At 42.1% G+C, this 11,186-nt stretch overlaps 1 protein-coding gene across 1 annotated transcript; it reads right to left on the bottom strand.

The window, feature by feature from the left end:
- Positions 1 to 364: 364 nt before the first annotated feature.
- Positions 365 to 1,001, bottom strand: LOC121441319 (proline-rich protein 23A3-like). Its single transcript, XM_041642452.1, has 2 exons — positions 538 to 1,001; positions 365 to 500 (listed from the first exon to the last, which is right to left on the bottom strand). Exons 1-2 carry the CDS (start codon positions 999 to 1,001, stop codon positions 365 to 367), a joined length of 600 nt encoding a protein of 199 aa, XP_041498386.1.
- Between the last annotated feature and the right edge of the window lie 10,185 nt (positions 1,002 to 11,186).

Genomic DNA, 11,186 nt, shown 5'->3' with positions numbered 1-11,186 from the left:
AGGCACAGTTCTCCTTCCAGTCAGGGGAACACAGAAAGGAGACTGGCAGCCTAGTAACGCCAGTGCTGCCTTGGTTCCTGAGATCCATGCTTGGGTCACCAAGGAGGTGGCAAGAAAGGTTTTGAGATGAATCCCAGAACTGGAAGAGAAGGCAGCTTTTGAGCTTGAGGGGTGAGATCCAGTGTCTGCACCCTTCTCCAAGTCCTTCTCTTCTTCCCTCCATAATGTGCAGCAAAAAGTACTCGCTATTCGCCCAGTCTCAATGGTAGGTTACTGGGTGTGTCGGGGCACCCTGGGAATCTCCTAGGGCGGCCCGATAAACGTCCGAGGTGCTGTTTGTTGGGATGCAATCGTCGTTCCTCTCCTAGGAGAGGTGCCTCTTGGCCCTGCACAGTGGCCGTGGAGGCTTCTGACAACTCTCAGAGATTTGTTCTTGATGACTTGGAGGAGGAGATGGAGGGAGAGGCTGCAGTTGTGAGCGGGGCAGAGGCCAGCACGTGCTGCTCAAAATGGAGCAAGGAGCATATCTCTCAGCACCATTGAATCCCTGGTGGAGGCCAAAGACGTGGTGGTCCTGGAGCATGTCCGGGACAGCGGGTTCCTGCGTGCCAGCGGGCCAGAACAGCCTGCCCAGGTTGGGAGGAGGCTTGGAGGCCCTCAGGGACTAGAATGATGGTGTGTCCAGGTAGCAACACTCGCTTGACCGAGGTTGGTTCGGGCTCCAGCAGCAGGTCGATGCCTTCCAAGTGTAGTTGCATGGCACAGCTGGTGGGAATGACCACCGTGGAGGTGAGCTCTTTGCTGGCAGGCCTGGCGGATGCTTCCAGGTCTGGCTGTGCCAACGACCCCAGGCAGGCAGGCTCCTGGAGGCGGCGGCGCTTGGCAGGTTGGCTTCTTCTGGCTGTGGGCCCCAACAGGGCACCGGGTAGGCCTCGGGGCTTCGCGGAGGCATTTTCAGCATGTTGGTGCCCTCCCTTGTACTTTAGTTTTTCTGAGGCCATGGTTAATGGACATTTTTCCCTGTTTCCTTCTCTACAAGCATATTACTGGTGTGTAGAAAAGTTACTGATTTGGGGGTTGTTGATTTAGTAGCATACGACTTTGCTGAGAGTATTCATCTGATCTAAGAATTTTTGGCAGCATCTCTAAAGATTTTTAAATATAGAATCGGGACAGCTATAAACAGAAAAATTTGACTTCTTATTTGTATCCCTTTTATTTTTTTCTTTTGTCATATTGTCATAGCTAAGACTTAAAGTATTATATTGAGTAAGAACATAGAAAGTTGGCAGGCACACTTGTCTCATTCCACATCTTACAGGAGAAGCTGTTTGTTCATCAAGAGTAATGTTGGTGACAGGTGTGTTGTATATATAGCTGTTATCATCCTGAGATCTATCCCTTCTACTACTTTCATGACCTTTATCATGAAAACATGCTAAACTTTCTCATGTATCTTTCTGAATCTATAGAGATGATCATGTGATTTATGTCCTTAAGTCTATTTATATGCTTTATTTGCTGACTATTGTATGTGGTCTTCTTAATGTATTCATGAATTCAGATTGCTAGTATTTTGTTGAAAGAGCTTATGTCTGTGTCCATTGGGAAAATTGTTCTATAATGGGTTTTTTGTTATTGTTGAGTCCTTAATTGCTTTTGGAATCACAGTAATACTGACTTTTCAGAAAATAATGTTTCAGTTCTGTGGAATTTTTTGAAATATGTTTTTGTTATCTCTTCTTTAAAAGTTTTAAAAGTTTTGAAAACCAAAGCAGTGGTGTCACTTGCCTTTAATCTCAGCACTTTAATTCCGGGCAGAGGCAGGCAGGTCTTTGTAAACTCAAGTCCAACCTCGTCTACAGAGCTAATTCCAAGACAGCTACAGCTATTGTACACAGAAACTCTGTCTCAAAAAAAAAACTGGTAGAATTACAGCAGGGGGTGGTGGCACAAGCCTTTAATCCCAGCATTCAAGAGGAAGAGGCAAGCAGATCTCTATAAATTCAAGGAAAGTCTGGTCTTCAAAGAGAGTTCCAAGACAGCCAGGGCTGTTACACTGAGAAACCCTATCTTGAAAACCAATATAATAATAATAATAATAATAATTTTTAAACATTTGGTAGAATTCAACCAAATCACAGGTTTTTCTTTTCAGGAGACTTAGTTGCTGCTTCAATCTCATTGATTTTCATAGGTGTTTTTAAGTTGTTGAGTTTGGTTTTGGTGGATTATTTATGTTTATGAACTTAACCATTTCTTCTAGACTCACCCCATCCACATAGCTTGTCTGCTTTAGCCACCTTTCCATGTAGGATGTACCCAATTCCCGGTCACATTTATACAACATAAGCAGTCTTTTTCCAGCTTATTTTTCCAAAGCATCTATGTCCCAGATAGAAAGAACATATGTATGGCAGCTACTACTAACCGAGACCAGAATAATCATGATGGCATGCCTGATTAATGGCCAGTCTTGGCTGGTTCTTCTCATGTAAGCTTATGTCTTATCTCTTTCTTTACTTCTCTCTCATATAGAAATAGACTCCATTGTTTTTTTATTCTGACTATCTTTCACCATTTGGCTTAGAAGTTGCTTCCAATCTATCATCTTACCCACAAGTGTGGAAGTGTCTTTAAAATATATTAAACAGCTCAACTTAGTGGTATAGACCTGGAATTTCATCATCTGAGCTACTGAGGCAAGAGGATAAGAAGATATTCATGAGCAACAGAGTGAGACCTTATCCAGAAAGAGAGAGAGAGAAGAAGAAGAAGAAGGAGAAGAAGAAGAAGAAGAAGAAGAAGAAGAAGAAGAAGAAGAAGGAAAGAAAGAAATCAAACAAGCAACAACAAAAAACTGACTATGAACAGCATATATTCACATGTTTAAATGAGTGTAAAAGAAGAATTTTCTACTTAGTGAAAATACAGTGTGATTTTATTTACCAAAGTTAAATCTCAACAAAGATTAGCATTGTAAAATATAGTTTAAGATGTGTTGCAATCATTTATGCCATTGAATATTTATTTAATGATGCAAACTTGTTGTATTACCTTATGTTGCATTTGTTTAATTCTGCAAAGCTGTGTCACTTTGCCTGGCACATTAAGTTGGGAAGAGAGTGAAGACCTTCCCACTTACATTAAGGCTGAGTGTGGCATCCCACCATAAGGAATGGGCTCCAACAAGCTAGCTCATGTACCAGGGATAGATCCTGCTCCTACTGCCAGGGGCCCCTCAGCTAGTTCAAGCTTTGCAATGGTCTCCCATATATGGAGGGCCTAGTTTGTTCCCATGGAGGTTCCATAGCTGTTCACCTAGAGTTCATGATTTTCCATGAGTTTGGTTCAGCTGCCTCTATAGATTTCTTCATCATAATCTTTTCCTCTCTTGTTCATATATGTCCTTCTCCCTCTCTTCAATTTTATTTCCAGAGCTCGGCCTGTTGCTTGGATGTGCATCTCTGCATCTGGTTCCATCAATTTTGAATGAAGGCTCTATGATAATAGTAGGGGTATTCATCAATCTGATTACAGGGGAAGGCTAGTTCAGGCACCTTCTCCACTGTTTCTAGGAGTCTTAGTTATCCTTGTAAATTCCTGGGAATTTCCCTAGCACCAGATTTCTCCCTAACCCTATAGTGGATATGTCTATAAAGATCGCTCTTTTATTATTATACCACTCCATCCCTCTCCCCACTCAACCATTCCATGCCCTCATTCCCCTCATCTTCCAGCCCCTCCCCCTTACAGACCCTCCCACTCCCAGTTTACCCAAAAGATCTCATCTAATTCCCCTTCCCAGGGGAATTGAGTTGTGGAATGTAGTCTGGTTATCCCTTGTTTTATGTCTAATATCCACTTAAGCGTGAGTACATACCATGTTTGTCGTTCTGAGTCTGTGTTACCTCACTAAGGATAACTTTTTCTCTAGTGCCATCCATTTGCCTGCAAATTTCATGATGTCATCATTTTTTACAGAAGAGTAATACTTCATTGTGTAATTGTAAAACATTTTCTTTATTCATTCTTCAGTTGAGGGTCATCTAGATTGTTTCCAGGTTCTTGCTATTATGAATATTGTTATGAATATGCTATGAACTTTGTTGAGCAAGTGTCCTTGTGATATGATTGAGTGTCCTTTAGGGATATTCCCCATAGTGGTAATGCTGCCTTTTAAGGTATATTCCTTCCAAATTTTCTACTAGTTAAAATTTAAACCTAATATTCATTTAGTATACTTCTTTTTATATTCTGTTTTCTTATACTAGTGAGTAGAGGAGTTATAACTGAATGTTAGGTCACGTAGGATTTTAACTAGAATGAATCACAAGATCAACTTTCTCACCAGAATAAAATAACAGTATAAAAGCAATGTTCTTAAAGTCACTTAAAGTGAGTTCCCATTTTCCTTCATCCTAGGACTGTACGCATTTCTTCTCTCCTCTTTTTGCCTTGAAAGACCCCAGCTTAGCTGCTGTAACGCCATTTTGCAAGGCTTTCATACAAACAAGTATAGGTGTAGGGAGCCAGGCACCTTCAGCTCCGGCGCCAGGCTTCCTGCGCGTACCTGGATACCATCCCCCCTTGCTCCACTCATCCTGTTGGCCCTGGATCATAGGGCTACCTGCGGCCCTGTTTAGTTGCTGAGGAATCCCATCAGGACAGGTGAGTGTGTGCTATCCAGGGGCGGACTGTCCCGGAAGAGGGCACAAACCCCCTCCCCCAGCTCCTTCTGCAGGGCTGTCTTTCTTTCGCACGACCCAGCCCCCCCCCAGCACCCCTCCCCAACCCTGCCCTGATGTATGCTAGGACCAGTGCTCAAGTACAGTTTCAAGCTCCTAATCTAAGGCGACCCACCCAGAGCGGAGAGTGCCTGCCTTCCTGGCAGGCCTCAGGGTCCCCTGTAAGGGAGCCGGGCACCTTCAGCTCCAGCGCCAGGCTTCCTGCGCGTTCCTGGATACCACCCCCCCCCTTGCTCTATTCATCCTGTTGGCCCTGGATCATTGGGCTACCTGCGGCCCTGTTTAGTTGCTGAGGAATCCCATCAGGACGGGTGAGTGTGTGCTATCCAGGGGCGGACTGTCCAGGAAGAGAGCACAAACCCCCTCCCCCAGCTCCTTCTGCAGGGCTGTCTTTCTTTTGCACGACCCAGCCCCCCCAGCACCCCTCCCCAACCCTGCCCTGCTGTATGCTAGGACCAGTGCTCAAGTACAGTTTCAAGCTCCTAATCTAAGGCGACCCACCCAGAGCGGAGAGTTCCTGCCTTCCTGGCAGGCCTCAGGGTCCCCTGTAAGGGAGCCGGGCACCTTCAGCTCCAGCGCCAGGCTTCCTGCGCATTCCTGGATACCATCACCCCCCCCCTGCTCCACTCATCCTGTTGGCCCTGGATCATTGGGCTACCAGCGGCCCTGTTTAGTTGCTGAGGATTCCCATTGGGACGGGAACGGTTCCTGCTTCTACACTGAAGAGATATACCCAGAGAGTCAATCACAGCAAAGACTGGACCAAGAGACCAGGCCTCTCCTGGCTCCATTTGAAGGAAGAGATGGGAAGGCGCCAATACAAGAATTCCTCCAACAATCTGAAAGGCAACATGACACCAGCAGAAACCAGGGATCCCGAAATAAGGAGAATTGTACACCCTACTCCTGAAGAAATAGAATAAATCGACTCAAAAGTGAACTATATGAAAATAATAGAGGACCTTAAACAGGAGGTGAAAAACTGCCATAAACAATTAGAGATTACAAACAAAAAGGTAGAGGAAATGAAAAAATCACACAAAGACATGTAAGAAAACCAAGAGAAACAAGAAAAAGCAATCAAACAGGTTAGGGAAGCGGTTCAAGACATGAAGAATGAAATGGAAGCAATGAAGAAAGCACAAACCGAGGGAAGAATGGAGATGGAAAATCTGGGTAAACCAACAGGAATGACAGAAACAAGTACTAACAACAGATTACAAGAGATAGAAGAGAGAATATCAGACACTGAAGATACCATAGAGAAAATAAACACACTGATCAAAGAAAACAGCAAAACCAACAAATTCTCATCACAAAACATTCAGGAAATTTGGGACACAATAAAAAGACCAAACCTAAGAATAATTGGAGTAGAAGAAGGAGAAGAAGTGCAGCTCAACGGTACAGAAAATATACTTAATAAAATTATAGAAGAAAACTTTCCCAACCTGAAGAAAGAGGTACCTATGAAGGTTCAAGAAGCATACAGAACACCAAATAGGCTGGATCAAAAAAAAAAAAAAATCCCCTCGCCATATAATAATCAAAACACAAAATATACAGAATAAAGAAAGAATATTAAGAGCCGCAAAGGAAAAAGGCCAAGTTACTTATAAAGGTAAACCTATCAAACTTACACCTGACTTCTCTATGGAAACCATGAAAGCCAGAAGGTCCTGGATAGATGTACTGCAAAAACTAAGAGATCATGGATGCAGGCCAGACTACAATATCCAGCCAAGCTTTCGTTCACTATAAATGGAGAAAACAAAATTTTCCAGGATAAAAACAAATTTAAACAATACGTAGCCACAAATCCAGCCTTACAGAAAATTATAGAAGGAAAGTCACTAACCAAGGAGTCCAACAATGCCCACAATAACTCAGTCATCTAGAGACCTTTCACCAGCGCAACTCAAAGAAGGGAAACACACAAACCCTACTACTAAAAATGTGACCGGAGTTAACAACCACTGGTCATTAATATCACTTAATGTCAATGGGCTCAACTCACCTTTAAAAAGGCACAGGCTAAGGGATTGGATACGAAAACAGGTTCCAACATTCTGCTGTCTACAAGAAACACACCTCAACCACAAAGACAGGCACCTACTCAGAGTAAAGGGCTGGGAAAAGGCTTATCAAGCAAATGGACCTAAGAAACAAGCAGGTGTGGCCATACTAATTTCTAACAAAGTTGACTTCAAACTTAAATCAATCAGAAGAGATGGAGAGGGACATTTTATACTCATAACAGGAACAATTCATCAGGATGAAGTCTCAATCCTGAATATCTACGCCCCTAATATAAAAGCGCCCACGTACGTAAAAGAAACATTACTAAAACTCAAGGCAGCCATCAAACCACACACACTAATAGTAGGAGACTTCAACACTCCTCTCTCACCAATGGACAGGTCAATCAGACAGAAACCTAACAGAGAAATTAGAGAATTAATGGAGGAAATGAAGCAAATGGACTTAATAGACATCTATAGATTATTCCACCCGAAGCAGAAAGAATATACCTTCTTCTCTGCAGCTCATGGAACCTTCTCGAAAATTGACCAGATACTCGGGAGCAAAGCTAACTTACACAGTTACAAAAAAATATTAGTAACCACCTGCGTCTTATCAGATCACCATGGATTAAAGTTAGAATTCAACAACAATCCTAACCCCAGAAAGCCTACAAACTCATGAAAACTGAACAGTCAACTACTGAACCATACCTGGATTAAGGAAGAAATAAAGAAAGAAATTAAAGTCTTCCTTGAATTCAATGAAAATAAAGAAACAACATACTCGAACTTATGGGACACTATGAAAGCAGTGCTAAGAGGAAAGTTCATCGCACTAAGTGCCCACTTAAAGAAAACAGAGAAAGCTCATATTGAAGACTTAACAGCCCACCTGAAAGCTCTAGAAAACAAAGAAGCAGACTCACCTAGGAGGAGTAGAAGATTGGAAATAATCAAATTGAGGGCTGAAATCAACAAAATAGAAACACAGAAAACAATCCAAAGAATCAATGAAACAAAAAGCTGGTTCCTGGAGAAAATCAACAAGATTGATAAACCCCTATCCAAAGTAATCAAATGGCAGAGAGAGAATACACAAATTAATAAGATCAGAAATGAAAAGGGGGACATAACCACAGACACGGTGGAAATTCAGAGAATCATCAGATCTTATTACAAAAGCCTCTATAACACGAAACTGGAAAATGTAAAAGAAATGGTCACTTTTTTAGATAAATACCATTTACCAAAACTAAACTAGGACGAGGTGAACAATATAAACAGACCTGTTGGTCGCGAAGAATTAGAAGCTATTATCAAAAACCTCCCTACCAAAAAAAGCCCAGGACCAGATGGTTTCAATGCGGAATTCTACCAGAACTTCCAAGAAGAGCTAATACCTATACTCCTTAATGTATTCCACAATATAGAAACAGAAGGGTCATTACCTAATTCCTTTTATGAAGCAACAGTTACTCTGATACCAAAACCACACAAAGACTCAACCAGGAAAGAGAATTACAGGCCAATCTCACTCATGAACATTGACGCAAAAATCCTCAACAAAATACTGGCAAACCGAATCCAAGAACACATCCGAAATATTATCCATTATGATCAAGTAGGCTTCATTACTGAGATGCAGGGCTGGTTCAACATACGAAAATCTATCAATGTAATCCAGCATATAAATAAACTGAAAGAAAATAACCATATGATCATCTCATTAGATGCTGAAAAAGCATTCGACAAAATTCAACATCCATTTATGTTAAAAGTCTTGGAGAGATTAGGGATAAAAGGGTCATACCTATATACAATAAAAGCTATATACAGCAAGCCGACAGCTAACATCAAATTAAATGGAGATAAACTCAAAGCCATCCCGCTTAACTCAGGAACACGACAAGGATGTCCACTCTCTCCATACCTCTTCAATATAGTACTTGAAGTTCTAGCAATAGCAATAAGACAACATAATGGGATCAAGGGGATTCGAATTGGAAAGGAAGAAGTTAAACTTTCGTTATTCGCAGATGATATGATAGTGTACTTAAGCGACCCCCAAAACTCCGCCAAAGAACTTCTACAGCTGATAAACAGCTTAGTAATGTGGCAGGATACAAGATCAACTCCAAAAAATCAGTCGCCCTCTTATACACAAAGGATATGGAAGCAGAGAGGGAAATCAGAGAAGCTTCACCATCCACGATAGCCACAAACAGCATAAAATATCTTGGAGTAAATCTAACCAAGGAAGTGAAAGATCTATTTGACAAGAACTTTAAGGCAATGAAGAACGAAACTGAAGAGGATACCAAAAATGGATGGTCCTCCCTTGCTCTTGGATTGGGAGGATCAACATAATAAAAATGGCAATTCTACCTAAGGCAATTTATAGATTCAATGCAATCCCCATCAAGATCCCATCAAAATTCTTCACAGATCTGGAGAGGACAATAATCAACTTTATATGGAAAAACAAAAAACCCAGGATAGCCAAAACAATCCTATACAATAAAGGATCTTCTGGAGGCATTACCATCCCTGACTTCAAACTCTATTACAGAGCAACAGTAATGAAAACAGTGTGGTACTGGCATAAAAACAGAGAAGTCGACCAATGGAATCGTATAGAAGACCCGGATTTTATCCCACAAACCTATGAACACCTGATTTTCGATAAAGGAGCTAAAAGTATACAATGGAAGAAAGAAAGCATCTTCAACAAATGGTGCTGGCACAACTGGATGTCAACCTGTAGAAGAATGAAAATAGACCCACATCTTTCACCGTGCACAAAACTCAAGTCCAAATGGATTAAAGACCTCAATATCAGCCCGAACACACTGAAAAGGATAGAAGAGAAAGTGGGAAATACCCTACAACAGATGGGCACAGGAGATCGCTTCCTATGTATAACCCCAGAAGCACAGACATTAAGGGCAACATTGAATAAATGGGACCTACTAAAACTGAGAAGCTTCTGTAAAGCAAAGGATACTGTCACTAAGACACAAAGGCAACCTACTGACTGGGAGAAGATTTTCACCAACCCCACAACAGACAAAGGTCTGATCTCCAAAATATATAGAGAACTCAAGAAACTAGACTTTAAAATGCTAATTAACCCAATTAAAAAATGGGGCACTGAACTGAACAGAGAATTCTCAACAGAAGAAGTTCAAATGGCCAACAGACACTTAAGGTTGTGTTCAACTTCCTTAGCAATCAGGAAAATGCAAATCAAAACAACTTTGAGATATCATCTTACACCTGTCAGAATGGCTAAAGTCAAAAACACCAAGGATAACCTTTGCTGGAGAGGCTGTGGAGGAACGGGTTCCCTCATCCATTGCTGGTGGGAATGCCATCTTGTGCAACCACTGTGGAAGTCAGTGTTTCGGTTTCTCAGGAAATTCGGGATCAACTTACCCCTGGACCCAGCAATACCACTCCTGGGAATATACCCAAGAGATGCTCTATCATATGACAAAAGCATTTGTTCAACTATGTTCATAGCAGTATTATTTGTAATAGCCAGAACCTGGAAACAACCTAGATGCCCTTCAATGGAAGAATGGATGAAGAAAGTATGGAAAATCTACACATTAGAGTACTACGCTGAGATAAAAAACAATGACTTCTCGAATTTTGCATGCAAATGGATGGAAGTAGAAAACACTATCCTGAGTGAGGTATCCCAGAACCAAAAAGATGAACATGGGATGTACTCACTCATAATTGGTTTCTAGCCATAAATAAGGGTCACGGAGTCAACAATAGGTGAATCTAAAGAAGCTAAGTAAGAAGGGGAACCCAAGGAAAAACATACAGTTATCCTCTTGTCTAAGGGAAGTAGACAAAATTGCCAGGGAGAAAATTGGGATCTTGGGGGTGGGGTGGGATGGGGGTAAGGGGAGATGGGGAGAGAAATGTTAGAAGGTAAGGAGGTCGGGCCTTGGGAAAACAGGAGGATTGGGATAAAGGAAGGTTGGACAGGGGAGCACGGAACCACAATTCTTAGTTAAGGGAACCACTTTAGGGTTGTCAAGAGACCTGACCCTATTGGGGCTCCCAGCTGCCCAAGCTGAGGTCCCCAGTTAGTTCCTTGGGCAGTTGAGGATAGGGAACCTGAAATGACCCTATCCTAGAGCAATACTGACGAATACCTTACATATCATCATAGAACCTTCATCTGGTGATGGATGGAGATAGAGACAGAGACCCACACAGGAGCACTGGAATGAGCTCCTAAGGTCCCAATGAGGAGCAGAAGGAGGGAGAACATGAGCAAAGAAGTCGGGACCACGAGGGATGCACCCACCCACTGTGACAGTGGAGCTGATCTATTGAGAGCTCACCAAGACCAGCTGGACTGTGACTGAAAAAGCATAGGATAAAACTGGACTCT

Source organism: Microtus oregoni, unplaced genomic scaffold, assembly GCF_018167655.1.
Source record: "Microtus oregoni isolate MIOR12 unplaced genomic scaffold, Mior012 000074F_ref0000038, whole genome shotgun sequence".
In the NCBI taxonomy this organism is placed as follows: Eukaryota; Metazoa; Chordata; class Mammalia; order Rodentia; family Cricetidae; genus Microtus; species Microtus oregoni.
The sequence above is the reverse complement of the archived record's forward strand: the minus strand, read 5'-3'. Positions and strand labels throughout refer to the sequence as shown.

Coding starts and splice junctions, on each gene's coding strand:
- LOC121441319 (XM_041642452.1), bottom strand. CDS start 1,001: ATGGCCTCAGAAAAACTAAAGTACAAGGGAGGGCACCAACATGCTGAA. Junction 501..537: donor CCTCCACCAGGGATTCAATG/GTGCTGAGAGAT, acceptor CATTTTGAGCAG/CACGTGCTGGCCTCTGCCCC.